At 40.7% G+C, this 20,168-nt stretch overlaps 1 protein-coding gene across 1 annotated transcript in view; it reads right to left on the reverse strand.

Annotated features, from left to right (window-relative positions):
- Positions 1-20,168, reverse strand: part of SPAG17 (sperm associated antigen 17) — a 214,437-nt gene that overhangs the window by 134,742 nt on the left and 59,527 nt on the right. Inside the window, exons 4-5 of the mRNA XM_021690132.1 lie at positions 13,681-13,812; positions 344-530 (exon numbers count right to left, since the gene is read on the reverse strand). Coding sequence (XP_021545807.1) covers positions 344-530; positions 13,681-13,812 — 319 coding nt within the window. The remainder of the gene's footprint in view (positions 1-343; positions 531-13,680; positions 13,813-20,168) is intronic.

The following is a 20,168-nucleotide window of genomic DNA, read 5'->3' on the forward strand; positions in this document are numbered from 1 at the left end:
CTAGTTTGCCTCATAATTATGTCTGACTTTTTAAAATGTTCCGAATAAGGTAGTAAGCTACTTGGTGGCACAATCAGCTCGTTAGTTCATCCTTCATTTGTATTATGGAAACGGGCCCACAGCAAGACACAAGCTAAATAAATATTTGCTGAAAACATAAATGAATTGCAAAAAGTAATATTTTCCTATTAGGGTATCATGGGTGGTATGTGATTTCTGGTTTTATAAAAAGCGAAAAGCCTGGGAAAGATTAAGCGTCATTATTGGAATGATTTCTCAAGTTACTTTGTAGATTGGAAGGCAGGAAGTGAAAGGTAACCCATAGGAGGAGCATCTCACTGACCGATGTAACGTTTGGTGTCATCGTCTTCTCCCCTCCGTTTTAACAGCGTGGTTTTTTTCACTGTTGTGTTTGCCTCAGGCTGATCCTTTCCCTTTCCTTTGGCAACCTTGGTACTTGAGGTCTTCTTCTCCTTGGGAGATTTTGCTTTCCCTTTATCCTTTTCTACCTTGAATCTATCTTCTATTACCTGGAAAGAGAGAATACTTTTCTCCAAATCATATGGTGAGCAAACAACAGTTTTTCTACTGTTGGGCAAATTAATTCTTTATTTTGTTCAATTGCTTGTTTACTCATTTATTTTTCGGGTAGTCCTTCTTCATGCCAGGATAGTGGAGAATCCCAGGTTGGGCCCACGTTGTGATAAGCCAGATCTATGCATGAGGACTGAGGAGTGAGTACTAGGAGACCTTTTACACAAGTGGCTTTCTAGAAGAGAATTCATCCTCTAAGAGAGTCAAGCATGGGCCTATAAACTACCTCAGTTTTGGGGGGTAGGGCTAGTGGGGGATTCTGAGTACCTTGTGATGGCAGGAACTTAGGTTTATCTTGCAGCCTAACCCTGGGGAGTCTCGGTCTGAGTCTTAGAGAGAGGTTGGCTTGTTCATTAAAAACAAAAGTTTAAAAAAAACACATGGTGGGCGCCTGGGTGGCTCAGTTGGTTGAGCGACTGCCTTCAGCTCGGGTCATGATCCTGGAGTCCCGGGATCGAGTCCCGCATCGGGCTCCCTGCTCGGCAGGGAGTCTGCTTCTCCCTCTCCCACTCCCCGTTTGTGTTCCCTCTCTCGTTGTGTCTTTCTCTGTCAAATAAATAAATAAAATCTTTAAAAAAAAAAAAAAAAAAAAAAAAACACATGGTGCAGTTTAAAAAAAAACACATGGTGCAGCCCCTCTGGAAAACAGTATGGAGGTTCTTCAAAAAGTTAAAAATAAAGCTACCCTACAACCCAGCAATTACACGACGAGGTATTTATCCAAAGGATATAAACATAGTGATTCGAAGGGGCACATGCACCCAATGTTTATAGCAGCAATCTCCACAATAGCCAAACTATGGAAAGACAGAAAAAGCCCAGATGTCCACCAACAGATATATACATACATATATATATCACTTCTTCTTTATCTATATATATATACACACATTTATATATATATATCACCTCTTCTTTATATATATATACACACACATTTATATATATGTGTGTATATATATACACACATATATATATATACACACATTTATATATCTATGGAATATATATCTATGGAATATATATATATATATATATAGAGAGAGAGAGAGAGACCTATATATATATGTGTGTGTATATATATATATATATATATATATATATATATATATAAATAAGTATAATGGAATATTACTCAGCCATCAAAAAGAATGCAATCTTGCCATTTGCAATGATGTGGATGGAACTAGAGGATATTATGCTAAGTGAAATAAGTCAGTCAGAAAAGACAAATACCATATGATTTCACTCATATATGGAATTTAAGAAACAAATCAGATGAACATAGGGGAAGGGAAGGAAAAATAAAGTAAGATGAAAATGGAGAGAGAGGCAAACCATAAGAGATACTAACTCTAGGAAACAAATTGAGGGTTGCTAGAAGGAAGGTGGCTGGGGGGGAGGGGGCAATTGGTTGATGGGCATTAAAGAGGGCACTTGAGGGGTGCCTGGGTGGCTCAGTTGGTTAAGCGACTGCCTTCGGCTCAGGTCATGATCCTGGAGTCCCTGGATCGAGTCCCGCATCGGGCTCCCTGCTCGGCAGGGAGTCTGCTTCTCCCTCTGACCCTCCCCCCTCTCATGTGCTTGCTCTCTCTCATTCTCTCTCTCTCAAATAAATAAAATTTAAAAAAAAAAAAAAAGAGGGCACTTGATGTAATTAGCACTGGGTGTTATATGCCACTGATGAATCACTAAATTCTACTTCTGGAACTAATAAAAAAAAGTTAAAAAAACCCAGAAAGAATAGTTTTCTCTAAAATCTCCTTGATAAAGTTTTTCAAAGTTTAAGTAGTGTATTAACAAGTTTTAAAGGTTAAAAGATTCTTTGGGGAACCTAACACCAACAAATTATTTTTATTATAATGCTAATTAAAAATGTATAGACATAATCAATGGTTGCTATTTGATACATTCAAAGATGGGATCAACGCAAAACAGAGCAAACTCTTTACACATTGTTCTGGAGCATATTTAGACTGCCATATACCATGTAAAGACCCAATTTTCCCACCATTTTTTTCTTTTCACACAATTGCTGAAACCTTTGCTCATTATTTCATAATGTAATACACTTTCAATGCATTTGTTTATAAATACAAATAGGTTGTGTTCATTAAAACTATGTGTCAGTATTGGATCATAAGGTGGTCATACAGAAGATCCAGAATATGCTTATATTATTTGCTTTTTCCATACTCCACACAATTGGAACAACAAAATAAAAAAGAAATTATTGTAGCAACATCTGGGTTCTCTATTTTCCTGAGATCAAGAAATCAAATTTGAAAAATTCCATTGTAATACATTAGAGACAAGGAGAGTAGAAGATATGTGGCTTTGGCACCCATCTAACAGAATGTACCACAGAAGGGGAGAGAAGCATTTCTTTAGTCCATGTATCTTCTGGATGTTGAGCGCTCCAGAGAACAGTTTAGCTTTGGCACCTAGAAGGGTCAGAGGTACAAATGGATTCTCCACGCGGGCCTAGCGCCTGGGGATCTAGTGGTGGGGAAACTCTGTCTCCTTATTAGCAGCAGAAAGCATCAGAGGAGGCTGCCGATGTCCCTACTAGCTTTGGGTGGAGGCAGAAAGGAGTGCACAAGGTAAGGCGCAGAGGTCTGAAAAGCCCCAGCATTTCTTTCTGCACCAGATATAAACTGGTGCATAAGCTACCGCTGGGCTTGTCCCCTTGAGCTCCTAGCCTACTGGGGAGGAAAGAGGCAAAAAAAGCACATATGCAAACTGGCAAAAATATAACTACGAAGTTTCATGACTTTTATGAAGGGTAAAACCCAATGATAGGCACACAATTGAGGAAACCTCTCTAATAGGTTGGTTGGTGATGGAGGGCCTCTCTGAGGAGGTGACATTTGAATGAAGACCTGAAAGATGAGGAGTCATCCGTGGGAGAGGCAAGGAAAAGACAAAGTGTGTGCATGAAGGCCCTGAGTCATAAAGGAGATAGGTATGTTCAAGGGACTGACAAAGAGGTGAGGATAGCAGGAGAATAGTGGGCAAGGGAGAGAGTGGCCCAAGCTGAGGTTGGGGAGGCAGGGTATGGGCCAGGTCTTTGGAGGTGGGGCTAACAAGTTTATATGTTATTAAAAATGCAATGGGAAGACCATTAAGAGTTTTAAGTGGAGAAGTAACTGTGATTTTGCAAGATAAGAAACAAGAAGACTAGGAAGGAAGCTCTCTAGTAATGGTCCAGAAAAGACCTAATAGTGACTCAGATTACAGAGATAGAGAAGTTGGGGTGAGAGATGGCTTTTACTTAAGGTGAGCCGACGGACTCTTCAGAGGACCATGTTAACTTTGAAATGCCACCAAATGTCAGGAGGAAGTCAAGTACACATGTTGTCTTCTGAGAAGAGAGATTGGCTGGAGTTATAAATTCGGATGTATGTCACATATAGATAGTGATTGATTGACTGGAAGAGAGGAGATGCCCTAGGTGAGCAAGATGTCAGTGGATGAGTGCATGGCAGGGGCGTATGAGGTCCAGTCAGCAGATGTGTTCACCATCTGATGGAATGGCCCAGCAGAGAGGAAGACACTGAAGATGGCGGGGGGTGGGGGGGTGGGGAGGGGAGAGATAAGATCCTTGAGGAGGTAAGATGGGACCAGATCAAGAGAATGTGTCCATTTCCTTTGCTAGGAGGAAAGGCCATTTCTCAGTTTAATAAGAGGAGCAAGAAGGGAGGGTGGCTGGGTTCAAGAAAGAGAGAGGTCTTGATGGTGTTAAGGGAATGTTTCAATTTTGTCAAGTGAAGGATTGAGGCACAGTTATTGGCTGAGTACAGGCAAGTACGAGGTAATAGGTTTTGAACAGAGACGGTAACGTGAGTCATGTCAGAAAGTGGGAGGGCAAGCTTAGTGACGAAATATGGTAGAACTCTCTGCCAGTGTTGAGAGCTTGTTGGAAATTTTGAGATTGTTAATTTAAAATGAAACCAGAGCACAAATCAGTGCCCCTAAGTCCAATTAGCTTGGACGCATTGGCAAGACTCATGCAGGTGCTCAAACAGCCACACTTGGATCATGGTAAATCCACTGAAGTGGAACACTCCCATGTAGCTCCTTGGTGGACAGCTAGCCTTGCCACAGAGAAGTCCTAACTCTGCCATCAAAAGCTTCCAGAAACTTCCACAGCTGTGATTTTATATAAAATCTCAGGGTGATCTTTAGAACTGAAAAGGAGAAACTGTTTCAGGTTAAATTATTCTCAAGTTCACCAGAAGAATAAACATGGATATGGTCATACATCCATTCGCTTATTCTTTCTTTCCAAAAAATACTGCCGAGTACAGAGGACCTTTAAAACTAGTTTCTTTATCCTTTTCCTGATACGACCAGTCATTCAAGGGCTCTTTAGCCCTGCTGGCTCTCCTAGGTGGGGTATGAACACCTGTGCGGCCACATAGCTCCCATCCTTTTGGAGCCTCTTTGGCAAGGTTGGGGTTCTATAAGGTAAGGAACTCCCTGAGTCCTTGATTCTGTAAGGTTTCTTGGGACCCCAGAGAGAGCAGGGCTGATCACAACCAAAATGTAAAATTAGCAATAAATTACAGAGACTCAGCTCTGTAGTACGACAGGTGCTTTCTAGACATCATCATCTTTCGTTTGTTCTCCAAATGCAACCTGCGAGATGGGTAGTTTTGTTCACATTGTATAAATGATGACACACAGTTTGCCCTCAGATACCCCACCATGGTAGAGACACAAGCAGGTTTGACCTCAAAGCCTAAACTCATTTTATTTCTCTGCTTCTGTTAGTCTCAATCTTTGATTTCGTCCCACCTTCTTTCCGAGGCCTTCTGCCCTCTGTTTACTCTGTCTTTCCAGGGGCTAAATAACACTATTTGCTGGATGCTCTTTTGTTTCTCCATAGCTTTACCTCCCTCACCTCTTCTTTCTGTTGAGTGGCCTCTTCTTTTTCTCTATTTCTTTTTGCTTTTGCATTCCCTTAACAAGGTGAAGCTTGGTTGCCTGGAGAAAAGCATCTTTTTAAACACATTTCCATTGACACTGAAATTATCAATATTTACCTCCTTCCTTTCATGAAAGTATCTTAAAAATACCTATAAATCCTGATTCATTTAAGTAGCTTTTTTTAAATTATAAAAATAATAATCACTATTGAAAAATCTGAAAGCATATAAAGCTGACACAAAACCACCAGAGAAGATGAGTGAAGAAGATATTTAGTGCGTTCTTTCAAATTACGTTTATGCACCATTTTAACATCATTGTTACTGTTCTCGCTACACAATTTAGTGTTCTGCATTTTCCATTTAACAATGATGTTATCTTCAATGGGTAGAATTTCAAGAAGATTACATAGTAATCTATGTAAAGAATTTCCTTAGGTAGAGCGACTCTGTATGTACTTTCCTGGTGCAGAGACATCATACTGTGGAGAAACAGCAGCAAATGGAAGTACCTAGGTTATTCTGGGCCCCAGATCCAGGCAGAGAAGTCCTTGGTGGATTTCTGAACATGTTGCCCCACCCAGTCCCTTTTGCTCTCCGGTGTCTAACTCTAGTTGTGGTCCCCCACTTCTCCTATATTCCATCTATTCCTCATGCCTTCAAGTCTCCATACTTGAACTGAACCAGGACAGTCCCTTTGTCCCTGAGGTTCTTGACAATGATGACTGGCCCCTATTTTGGTCAAAAAGTGACACATCGTTTTTCTACCAAGCCCCAATCATAGCAAAATCACCTCCTGTCTTCTTCCCTCCCCTCTATTCTCTCATATCATAAGCCCCTCCCCCTGTGAGTTTGTATCTTGAGATTTGGAGATGGGGGTTGGTGGCAGGGAGTGAATCAGATTAGCTGAGCATTCACCAAATTCGACCCCTTCCTAAATCATAAACTAAAATTTGTTCACACCAACTTTTCTTCTGGCTGGGTAGCATGTTCTCATTCTACAGCTGTCTGCACAAAACTTAACTCAGGGGGATCTTGCCAATTCAAGACAAAAATTTAGGAGGGGTGTATCCTAAAGGCCCCTCTTTCCACCATGTTTGGGGAACACATGTTCCCCAGCATATGAAGGCAGAGTCAAGTTCCTTACAGAGGACATTTTCTTTCAAACACACTGCTACAAAAAGCATCTGGATGCCCCCTACTGTGAGAAGGCTGTGGCTAGGCACAGAGATTTCTTACCCAGTTAAGCTACATAACAGATGTGGGGCTCTTATTTTAGCCACAACCAAAAGAAGTATTAGCATGTCACATACTTAGTTGAGAATCAAGCGACACTTACCTAGAATCCTCAGTCTTGTTATTCTCACTTTTTTTTAAGGGGAAAAATACAAAATTCTCCTTCTCTCTAACAGGGTAACCTAGTTATTTGACACTTCAAAAGATTTTAGATTGTATTTTATTTTCTAAATGGCTCTTGATGCCAACATTCAAATGCCTTCAAATACCTTCAAAAACTTTGACAGATATTTGTTATGTTATCACAATAAAAGGGAGGCTAATAGTAAAAGTCAGTGGAACTGCTAGTAAATAGCTCTACTTTGTCATTTTTTATAGATAACAGCGCATCTACATATTTGTGTAGTACGTTGTACATATCTTCTGTCATAAGATTCCCACAATAATATTATTAAGGATATAGATAAGAAAACATGTTCATGGCGGTTAAGTAACTAAGTCAATATTATTATGTGGCTTATGAGAAACTAGGTCTGTCTTCTGAATGTTACTTCAGATCTCTTTCAAGAGATTACTCTGCCTCACAAACGATCTATTCTTATGGTCACAGATGATAAGAAGAAAATAGATGGGCTGAAAGAAATCTATGCATCAAGTATGGTTGAGAGTAGATTAAGCAATATTAAATAGATTTATTTTCATGAAACTCCTCCATCTTTAATAAGCTAATGTGCTGTCAAATCTCCAAGAGTTGTGCATAATACATGGTGGTTTCCAAGTCAGTTTGATGGGGGGGAGGGGGAGAGGGAAGGAGGCCTTTTTTTTTTTTTTAATGAAGAACTGGGTCTAAATGCTTCTAGAACCTACTTTGGAAACACAGGTTATGGGAACATTCTGAGGCCCAATTAATCCATTTCTATAAACCAATGCTAGAGAAATTATCCAAAATATGAAGAATTCTATACTATAAAGATGTTGATAACAACATTGCTTGTTATAAAAAATATGGAAATAACTGAAACGTTTAATAATAGAGGAATGGTTAAGATAATTATGGTAGTCATAGAATATCCTACAACCAAAAATAATGGTAGATGTGGATGCTGAGGTAATGAGTAAAATTATGATATATTTTAATTTACAATGATTATGTAAAGAAACAAATTCACAGAAAGAAACATGATCAGAATGTTAACATTAATTGTAATGGCGTCATGGCATTATGAACACGTTGTTTTTCCTTTTCTATCTTTTCTATTTATTCGTTCCCCTCTGCTCTCCTCCCTGCTCCCCTGCCAAACAGAAAACATAATGCACTTGAGTTAGGAGCTTGCCCTTCCAGACAGCTGCTGTTGTGTAGAAAAGGTGAGTCTAGGCATGTTGTGGGCTCACTTGACCCAATGATGCAATCTTCAGAACCCTGCGGAACATCCTGGGGTGCCATACTGCCGTCTTCGGGTGCCATTCCTAATGCACTGAATCAAAATATGGCCATGACTGTGGTTGGTGATGGTGTGGCGGTGGGGGGCTGATGTCTATCTGCTGTCTCTCTCCTGCAGGATTCTATGTGACTCAGAGGTTTTAACAGTGAATCAGCCAGTGTAGTCCTACCTCAACATACAGAAGGGCAGAGAGGAGGGTGAGGCTGTTTGGAATAATCTCAGGAAGTCTAGTTCTAAGAGATAGCCCCAAAGACCAGGTGATTTTTGGACAGGGGGAATGGGACCAGAAATGAAGTCAGAATTCCCCTGGGAACCAGTGGTTGCTTAGCTCTACGGGTTTTGTCTTTGGAGAGCTCTGTTCCTTTCCTTGACTTGTCCCCACACTTCCCCTCAGGATGTTGTAGGCAGTGTAATTAGTGGGAGCAGATGACTGATGATAGATCATTGAGCAAAGCCATGCCTCCTACAGGGAAACATCTCTGGGCAGGCACTCTACTGAGTGTGAGTCAAGTGTGCCATTGTGCATAATTATTGAGACACATTCTGAAGGCGTCTGTACAGTGGTTAGGAACATGATCTTTGGTGTCTGACAGTTTTGGATGTGATTCCCAGCTACACCTATGAGTAGCTATTTAACCTTGGGGAAGTTGCTTAACTTTTCACACCTTCAGTTTCCCCATCTGAAAGTCAAGAATAATACTCTGTACCTCATAAAGTCATTTGAAAGATTAAATGATATAACATGTGTAAAGAGCTTAGTATGATGGCAAAGAGTCAATAACGGTACCTAATATTATCCTTAGCTGTTGTAACTAGCTATTTGTATTTAAAAATACTACTCTATTTTAAATATAGGTGTTTCTTTAATTTTTTCCTGAAGTCCATAAAAAAGTTTTCGTTAATTAAAAGCACCCCAATTAGGAAAACACTTCTCTTCTACAGACCAGTTCGCCAGGGAGTCATTGATTATCTACCCTGAACTGATGAATTGTTTAGCTCTTTAGATCCAACGGTTTGTTGGTAGTATCCTCATTTTGATAATTCAGCTTCAAAGAATTCCATCTAGTTAGTGAGGCAAGTTATTCCTTTCCTGAAGCCACACGGGTCCCTCTAAACTGAGTTTCTGCTCTTCCTCTGTTTGATTTCTTAAAATAGTTTTTGAAGATTTTAACCACAACTGAATCAAAACTAACCAGCCTGTAATTTCCTGGTATGTCCCTATGGCCTTTCTTTTAAAACAAAACACACACACAAAATGGCATTACATTGGCTGGTTTCCAGTATTTTGGGGTTTCAACTGGAGTAAGCTCTAAAACGTCTGTGAAAGTTACCCTCATTTCTCTTCGTCTCTCCTTCGGAGCAGGCTTTGGGTTGTTTGTGGCTTCGGCATGATGTCTTGCCACATTTACGTACTTTTAATTTGGGGTTGCTTTAAGAAAAGTTTACCAATACCATCTCTGCATAGTTCTTGACTGCCGACCTTCCTTCTCTCCAATTCTAGTACTTTGGAAAATAAAGCAACATGTACTAAGTATATGAGCCCGAAAGAGACAGCACTGTTCTGCTTTTACAAGAAGGATATGCTAAAAATATTCAAGAAACTATGGACTGGTTATTTGAATTCACAAATTAAAAGCACAGTTAGAATATATTTGGATCTTTTCCTAAAACCTATGCAAATTTTCTGAACTGGACGCAGAGGCATAGGAAGACTAGATTTAGTTTGGCTCATTATTTAAATGATTAATTTTTGTATTATAGCCATTTTGCATCTCTATGAGTGTTTCCTTTTAGTTGAAGTCTCAATATATTTTATTTTATTTTATTTTTTTTAAAGATTTGATTTATTCATTTGAGACACAGAGATAGAGAGAGAGAGAGAAAGCATGAGCAGGGAGAGAGGCAGAGGCAGAGGGAGAAGCAGGCTCCTTGCTGAGCCAAGAGCCCTATGTGGGGCTCGATCCCAGGACCCTGGGATCATGACCTGAGCTGAAGGCAGACGCTTAACCATCTGAGCCACCCAGGCGCCCCTAATTCTCAATATATTTTAAATATATTCACAATAAAGTGCTTTGGCTTTAAATAAATGTTTAAGTTAATATATATTGTGGAAGTTGGGGTGAAACAGAAGTGAAAATGTGAACTACGCTATAATATTTAGATAATGACTACATTAAAACACTCAGAATAGAAACCAAATAGTTTATTTTAAAATTATAATGAATGTTATGAAAATGTATGTGCCTAGTATGTTGTTTCTCTAAATACTTGTTTCAATAAATGTTTGTTAAGTTAATAATTAACGACAGATTGACAATGATAGAACTAAAAATGCACAATAAATTGTTGCGATAATGATATGCGCAAGGAAGGAAAAGTCATTTCTAAACAAAACACTCTCATTCAGATTTTAAGATATAACAAAATCTAATTTGGGATTAACGGAATGAAAGAGTCATTCAGAAATTCTGAAATTCTAAAATATATTTATAGCAATAGAATATGTTTTCTTCATGTATATTTGGGAGGAACCAATAAGGTGTTTCCAAATAGATCAGAGTTTTCAAATATTTTCAACTTAATTGCAATTAGAGGCAGGCACTTGCCTTTCAGAAATTCATGTGCTAAAGGCTTCAAAACTCTTCCTCTAAAAAATATCTTTGCTTGTATTATTTTTTATAATATGAATTAGCCAGCAAACTTTCCTCATGGACAAAGCAAATGTAATGGTAAGCAGAGCCCACACTAAAGTGCTACAGATTATTAAAATCAGTGGAATCTATTTGGCAATTGGAGCTATATTATTCACCACTTATTTTTCTTTTTCGCCACCTATTTTTTTTTTTTAAAGATGTTATTTATTTATTTGACAGAGAGAGACACAGCAAGAGAGGGAACACAAGCAGGGGGAGTGGGAGAGGGAGAAGCAGGCTTCCCGCCGAGCAGGGAGCCCGAGGTGGGGCTCGATCCCAGGACCCTGAGATCATGACCTGAGCCGAAGGCAGACGCTTAACGACTGAGCCACCCAGGCGCCCCTTCGCCACCTATTTTTAAGAAAAATTTTGGTTGATTAAAACAGGATCAAACATATAATGATCTATTTATTTCACTGGGGGTAAAGGAAAGGGACCTAATTATATTAGCTATTTTTGTCCACATCTTCTCCCTAGTCTTTTCGGTAATTACCTGCTATGGATATTTTTTAAGCATTCATTTTTAAAAATATAATTCTGAAAATTCAGCAAAGGAGTTACAAAACACGATTTGGGTTGCACAGTTGTCAACAACATAATTAGCATTTGAAAGAAAACATCTACATACATTTCAGGTTGCTGTTAAAAGCTGAAGAGACAGTCAGTGCCCTTGTAGGAATCTCAGAATCCCATCCTGGGTTCAGGAAAAGGAAGAAACTGGGTCAAGTCCTCTTTTCTTTTTCACATTTTCTAATCCACAGCATGGGTCAATTTCCCATACTTTATACTTATTTTATTTTATGCCAAACTCACTGCCTGACAAGCATTAACCTCAATTGTTCTAACTGACTGGTTGGGTGGTGGTGTTGAAATGAACAGAGATTATATCATCCCTCCAACAACTCTCTTCATCTTGCCTTTACCATGAGTATTTTCTGGAGAGTACTCCGTTCCAATCAGTTTTCATCAATTTACTTAGCACTTACTCATATGGTTGCAACTGAGAGATTTGGGGCTGGTGTTTTGGGAGCCCAATCTAAGGAAGACATCAAATGAGACTATGTAATTGTTGGCTCTTGATTGCTCAGAGTTCTCTTAGGCATCTATTACATATATATATATACACACACATACACACACACACACACACATATATATATGCATAAATATAAATCTAAAATTCAAGCCCCAATTCCTTTAGATTTTTGAATTTTCAAAAAATAAACTAAGATTATTTCCATATCTTCAGAATCTCAGAACTGTATTACTATAGTTCACATTTCAAAGAAATGCTGAGCAAAATCACTGCAGAAATATTTTTATATTGTTGCTAGCTTTAAAGACTTTTCCTGAGCTGCCAGGATATTCCATGTACTGTTACTTAAAATTCGGGAATTGATTTCTAAAACTTATTCCTATTACAAACAATTGCTGACTTAAAATAGCTGGCAAACAAGTAAACTGATACTCTGTAGCATGTTAGGTATATTTCCCCCTGCTGTGGGAAAGCACAGAGCAAACAGAAGGTGCAGAGATTTTCACAGGACTCACAGTCTACTTCTTATAATTCAGATTCCCATGTGACATGGGAATTTAAAAACGCAAGAAAAGATGTTTCTATACTAGTTTCAATTTTTCCGATTTTTCTTCTGCCGAGTCTTAATGTCCCCAAGTATTTCTTAAGGTACAAATCTCCCGAACATGATGAAGAGAGCTTCGATAGATGGAAAACTAGACCATCATTTGTGTTCGTATGAGTAGAATTTTCCCCAGGAACAATACATGCCTCCCTAGTAAGATGCTATATGGGGAATCTTTCTGAAAAACATAAAGCTCTCTACTGCAAATCTAAGGTGGCATTATTATTTTGTCGTACAATTATCCTGTCAAGAGTCCAATTCAAATAGGAAACCTCAATTTGGGGGTCTCGAAAAGGTATTACTGGAACATGTTCCCTCTTCTCTTTCTTCTTCCAAGAACTGATTTTACCTCTTCCACCAAGAGGCATAAAGAAACAGCTTATGTGGAAATCCATCTCATATACACATGTGCCCACACACACATTACACATGTACGTACAAAAGCATTTGGCTTTCCAAAAACATTTCAGCATGACTGGGAAAATAAGAAAAACCTCTCTTATTTTGAGTAATGATAATAACAAACGGGTTTGAACCTGGCATCATTTTGCTAAAGGTATTTTAGGCTATTTTTTTTTCAGATGAAAATATGAACCTTTGGAAAACACACAGATTGATTTCCATCGGCAAATGAAAAACCTACATGTGAAGAAATAATCAGGTGTACGATATGGGAGTAGAAGTGATGGATTGCTGCTGAAATATTCAGATTATGATGAAGGGACAGATATAGCCTGCTAGTTTAATGGAAGTCCTACTGAATATCAGATAAAATATTTTAAATAGAGCCTGACTTTGCAGGTTTTTTCACATGACATTTACTTCTCCTGACTCCGTCTCTCCTTGAGTCCCTTCTTTGCCACTAGCATGGAAATAGACTACTAGGAAAACCACCTCAGGCATATGCTCTGACTGTTGTCCTATTTCTGCACGAGGGAATTTATTTTTAATACGTCTGCCTTTGAGAAAACAGAATTCCTCCAATGGATCTTTGCATGGCTTTTCCCTGTTGTCGAGGTGACAGCTGACTGTGTCAGGTAACACTTAATGGAAGGCTTACGAAGAGAGGAAGTGACCTGGAGAAACCTGGCTCCGTTTTCTCCCCCCGTTTGCCCTCTTTAGAAGACCCACCATCATACAGTACCTTCTTTTCATTTTCCCGTCGCTGCTGGTCCTTCATTTTAATCTGGAGAAGCTGAAATTTCAAGAGTTTCCCTATCAGTGGTAGAGTTAATTTCTCTCCGCTGTCCATAATTGCCTTTGCTGCTATTAACACCTATGAAGAAACACAATTAATAGGAAAAGTGGCATTTTGTAACCTTTGGCTCAGTCTGTTGGTGATGAAAAGATGAAATGGTATTTCAGTTTTGTAATATTTGTCTTACTGCAAAGGTGCCGCACTGCTGGCCAAAAGAATTAGAGAAAAATGTCCCATTGCCATAGAGGAGGGTATTTATCTTCTACTTTACAGAAATTGGGTTGTCTGAAAATGAACTTATTTTTCCAATGAGGCAGAGAGTGCTTCCCACGATGGTGCCAGACTCAGACTCCAAAAAAGGGGTAGAGGAAAGATATGCCGGGGCTCCCTATAGGATGACTGATAGGTCAGTTTCGTGCTACAGAAAGTCTATTGTTGGGCATAGCCAATCTTCTAAGCTGTCAAACTTTGACTTATTACGACAGCATAAATTAAATAGGGTTTTATAATAATGGAAATAGCCATGTTAGCAATCTTTTACTTCTTGGTGACCAAATTCAAATGAAAGATAAAAACTGCTTGACACAGAGGCGCCATAGGAAAGTTTCTTGCCCGCCCCCTTGCAATTTAATGTTGATCCTGTTGGTATGCAGCCTAATTGGGGTGAAATGAGGTTATTGAGTTTTCTTTGGGTGACGACAGCCACTAGGAACATACAGCTGTATTGTCCAGATGTGTGGCACTGACAGCCTGTTTTATGACTGTGCTTTTTACAGCTTGTTTCCCCTAAATTTCACACAACTCTCTAACATCTGGGCCCTTTTCCTTGGAGCCCTATAACCACTTTATTTACTGCAAAAAAATAAAATCATGTAAAATATACCATAAAACGTTGTTATGCGTTTCTCTGTATTCACGTCCTCTCCCTAATAAAATTCACCTCTGCCGGAAGCACTGTCACAAAAGTAATCTGGTCAAAGTATTTTTCGACTTTTGTTTTTAAGCAAGATTACACTTTATTTATAACCTTGAGATGAATTAGGTGTTACTAAAATGTTCTGACATGTTGCTTTTCTCCCCCCCCCCCCCCCCCCCCACCCCCCCCCCCCCCCCCGCCCCTTCCAGCAATTACTCCTTGGGGCGCATATGCTGTCAATTTCAGACCCTCTGTCTCAGACAATGACTGTGCACACGCATCTCATCAGGCTGCATCTTGTCTGAGGTTCATACCAGCTCTTGGTCAGGGCTTTCCTGACCGATCCGGTTCCTGATGACTTTTCACTTTGCCAAAGGAAATAGTGGAAAGAAGGGGAGATGGCTATTTTGCTTCTAACTGCGGAAGGCCCTGTGGATTATTCCAAGCCAGAATGTAACTGGACCTCTTAGAGACCGTGTTGCATTGCAGAAGGGGAAGGGACAGGGAAAAGGACTCCTCTAAAGCTGCTGTTTCTGAAAACCAAAGGAACAAACCGAGTGTCAGAAATCTTTGCATGTGTCTAAGCAAACACCTTCCCCGGAACAGAGCGCTTGGCTTTTTATAGCAGTTCCGCTCCTGCTTCCACGATTTAGGGAAAGGGACCTGACGGCTGTGATTTCTGGGAGCAGGAAAGCATGAGGGTACACCTGCAGGGCCTCACCATTTAATGATGACCAGATTCAAGAGGGGAGTCCTAAAGGAACAGATGGTCACACTTTAAATGAAAGCTGTCCAATTGGGTCCAACCCCAAGGGTAGATGTATTTGGTTTGAAATGACATTTTTCAGTACCAGTTCAACAGTGTGCTGACAGTCAGGCTGTTTTGTGACATCTGGTTCAAAATACACAAATTTGGGTTTTAAGAAACTCACAGCAGTCTAGTACGGGGCGTTTCCCGGTAATACAAATATAATGACATCGTTGAAGGGAAGTCAACACTGGAATGGGTTACCCAAGAGTGGTGTGGAGTCTCTTTTCCTGATGACCTGTGAACACAGGATATTTACCTTTGTCTGGGATGGTTTGGGTGAAGCCTGCCTGGCGTCATGGTGATGGATGGGATGTCTCTGGAATTGCTTTCTAATCCCGTGTCTCTGTGAGTCTACGAATGTTACCTCACTGTGTTAAAATGTATTCAAAGCACAACAAAATGTCCCAAGAGAAAGGTATTTTGCAGGCCATAAAAGTTATTTCTGGTCCATCTGAAACTGTCTGTACAGAGCTTGTTTAAAACAAAAATCTGGCATGGCATCAAAATAATCGTGATATCCTACTGGGAAATGGGGAGATTAGTGATGGGAAGTGTCACTGGAATCGCTGGTACCTGTGTTCTTCTGATGCATGGACACACAGTGAGTCAGAGAAGTGGCGGGGCAAGGCAGCATTGAGGAGGGCCTGATGGACGCTCCCTCCTCCCTGAACAGCCCACGGGCAGCCCATGCAGAGGCAGGCTCCATGCCAGTAACGCACAGCAGTGCACATGGCACTGTGAGCAGGGGCAGAAACCAGGCACGTCTGTCCTTCTCCAGGGCTGCTCAGAGGATACTTGACTCCCGCACGTGCCATTTTCCCTGTGTGCTTCCCCCAAAGGGAATGACGGTGTGAATCCTCAGGACACCTTTTTTTTTAAAGAGTTTATTTATTTATTTGAGAGAGAGACAGAGGTAGTGAGAGCACAAGTGGGGAGGAGAGGCTTCCCGCCGAGCAAGGAGCCCAATGCGGGGCTCGATCCCGGGACCCTGGGGTCACAACCTGAACGGAAGGCAGATGCTTAACCGACTGAGCCACCCAGACGCCCCAATCCTTGGGATAATTCATGAAAATGAAAGTCTCTACTGAACTCAGAATCTGAGACTGAAAATTTTTATGGTTTGTGGGTCACCCCCAGGAGAGGCAGAGAAAGAAAGTTATTTACAAATTCATTTCTGCTGAAAAGTCTTTCTTCTCACACTCCATGATTCACAATTCTACCCCATCAGGAGTCAGTGGTTTGGTCTCAGATGAAAAACAATTCCTTAGAGGGCCTTTATTCAAAAGATGAGTCTTTGAGGGAAGAAGAAAAAACTGCATTTAGAAGGAAGTGCAACTCTTCATGGAACATTCCAGAAAGACTTTCCTTCCTCACCTTACTTGAAGTAATTGACATAATAAACAAACCTTTAACCTTCCATCATTGTAAAGGCTACTCATCCAGTATCTAGCCAATGTGTGTGCACGCACATGCACGTGTGTGTGCGTGTGCTGGGGAGACACACTGACAAGGGTGGTAGGTATTGGGATGATAAAGGATACAAGAGAAAATGGGAACAATCAGCTGGTCAGCGTTGGGGAATAATCAGACAAAAACCGGAGCTTCCAGAGTGAGGCAGAAATATAGTCCTAAGTGGGTTAAAACCTGGGTACTCATCAAGCCTAAATACCAAATAAATGAGCCTGGCATGAGCCAGAAACTTAAAAACAAGTCTTATGGGCAAACGAGACTCATTAAAATGGAGTAAAACTGTTGCCAGGTGAGGCCTGCATGTGTCTCCTGGACCTATTCGGGCCAGGCCCTGGGGCCTGCCAGGGCTGGGGCAGGGGGAAGTCCAGGCCAATCAACCAGAGGTGTTTTGTTCTGGGAAAGCCTGCTGTAAGAGGAAACTTAGCTTGGGAGTGCAGCTGAGGAAAGAAGACACATCTGCATTTTCACATCTGTGAAGATCTGATTTTGAGGGTAGATGCCCTTTGTCTGTTAGAAAATGCGTGATTCTGAGCATACTAAGAAATAAAAACATTTCGCTCTTTATCACTGACCTGGCTCAAAGACTTATGTCATATTTACTATCTAATGAGCTGGTCCAACAAAAATATATCAAATGGGCCAAATTCTTTCCCTGCCTGGGGATCAGGCCCACCCACAGACACCTCCCTTTCCCTCCTCTCTGTGCTTCCTCCCACGTTAGCAGTAAGCACAGCATCTGCCTGGACAACAGTTAGAACTGCTTCACAGATGCCCATGGAAACCTAATGCATGCTTGTGTGCAAGTGTGGGCACATGCAAACGCATAGGCCTACACGCATATGTATGTGTACGTGTAGATATGACAGATGATACATAGGTAGATAGACGGATGGATGGATAGATGATAGCTAGGACTTCATGAGGTCTGCGGCCTGGTTTCCCCCGTGAGCTTACAAGGACGCATACAGAGCAGCTTGAATCATTGCCAACTGGGTCATGCTCAATACAGGTGAGTTCTGAGGCAGGATAAAGATTTTGGATCTGCATTTCTCCTGCTTGGAGCAGGCCACAGAAGAAGGTGGTGGAGGGGAGGGAAAAGTGTGGTTATGAGGGGCGGAGGAGGGTGCGGTGATGGGAGAGCGATGAGCAGAAGGAAGATATCCCTCTAGGAACTCCAAGTAGCCACCAGTTCTAAAAAAAATCTTTTCATTTCAGGGCCCTCCTTGGGGGTCCATGAGGTTTGTTACAGCAGCAGAAATAATGCACAAGGGTATGATTTCACATTGTACCTATTATCCTTGAGTCATGACTTAGGGTTCGTTTGGATATGCAAAGACCTCTTGAACAGGAACACAAGCCAGTACCTTGACCCCATCCAACTAGCACAGGACTGAGCAAACAGGTTTTTGACGCACAGATCTAACTCTTCTAGGGATGTATGTATTCCTTCATTCATTTGTTATCACATAGCTTTGAGCAGTTCATTTCCTTAATATATGACTGATTAAGTGTGATAGTTCATCATCACTGTGAAAAGTCCAAACAGTACCAGAAGGATGTACAATGAAAAGAAAATGCTTCCTCAACCCACTCCACCATCCCCTCTTTCCAGAAGGAAACCCTTGCGTATCCTTATGTAATTTCCTGTACATAAATAAGCATACATATGTATATCCTGTATGTTTTAATACAACTGGGATCATGCTTTCACATGGTCGAGTGGCTTGCATTTTTACATACAAAGTTATAGGACAGCTTTCTGGGGTGACATGTATTGTTTATGTTTATATTTTTAAATTATTTTCACAGTCTCCTATTGTATGGACATTTGGGCATTTATTTTACCAGTATCCTAATGATGGACATGTTGGCAATTTCAGGTTTTTCCTTCTATTGAGTGCATGTGTATTTTAAATATTTATGGCTCCTTCCAAATTGACATTTGAAAAGTTCATAGCATTTTTGTTCCTACCACCACTCTGTGAAGGGATGTGTTTCCCCACTCCCCTCCTTAACGCTGAGTATTCTCCAGCTTTTCTATCTTGGTCTAGATCAATGCCGACAGATCTTTCTGTGATGCTGGAAATGTTCTGTGTGCTGTACAAAATAATAGCCACCAGCCACATGTGGTTATCAAGTACTTGAATACTGTTCGTCTGAGTGAGGAACTGAGTTTTTCGTTTTATTTTTTAGTTGATTAAAATTAAAATTTAAATAGCCACATGTAGCTAGTGGCTACTGTTTTGGTCAGAGCAGGTCTGTGTGAGAGCAAAAGGTAGAAAAAAAATAGTATTTCATTTAAATTATGTTTAATTATCCCATCACTCTGTCCCTTTCCTCCAAAACGGAAAGGAAAGATATCCTATCTGGCACCATCTTTGCAAATTTTATTAACGTAGGCAATGGTTAAATACACTTATTAAATAATAATGGTATATTCAGATTTACACAGTGCTCAGGGTGAAAGGTAATGGAAATCTATGACTCCCCTGCTAAGGTATTTGTTTCTGGCCACCAGGGAAATTTGCCCCAGTAAGGTGAAGATGAACAGGGCTGGCATGGGGCAAAAATGGGAAAGATGCAGTTTGCTTCTGGCTTTTTTGTATTATCCTTTTCTCCTCTGCTGCGTTCCTCCTCCTTCTAAGTACCCGATGCCTTTCTGCCTTCCAAATCCCTCTTGCCACTGAAATAGAAAAGCTTTCACTTGGTAACTCACTTTGAATGAAGTTCATTCATACCAGCGAGTTAGCTGTATTTTAAGATTTTATCCCTTAGTTACAGGATGAAAGGGACTAGAAACTGTGAAATAATTTCAAATAATAAGTAATAGGTGCGGCTGTTTAGAATTTAGGGTGGGAGGTGGCCGTTCTCGCCAGCCTGAAAGCTTGCAGTGCCTACGGCTGGCTCGAAGGTAAATACGGGTGCTGTGTTCCTGGCGCTCTCTGCTGGGAGGCCCGGAGTGACCCCAGCATTAAGGCCTTGACAGGTTTCCCAGGCACCCGCCCTCGGGGCTCACTGCTTGGAGTTGCTGATGGATTCCAGGACTGGGTCATACAGAGGAAAGAATCTGAAGGGAAGATGGAAATCTCCCTCGGGTCAGGATCCGGGGAGCATCAGAGAGGGTGAGTGAATGGGTGGGTGGGGCAGAAAAAGAGTAAGGGGGCAGCTGGGGACCATGTTGAAGAATAAAGACAAAGGAAACAGCTCCGGGAATAAGACCGGGGACTTGTCTGTGTG

This window comes from Neomonachus schauinslandi, chromosome 4 (genome assembly GCF_002201575.2).
Source record: "Neomonachus schauinslandi chromosome 4, ASM220157v2, whole genome shotgun sequence".
Taxonomy (NCBI): Eukaryota; Metazoa; Chordata; class Mammalia; order Carnivora; family Phocidae; genus Neomonachus; species Neomonachus schauinslandi.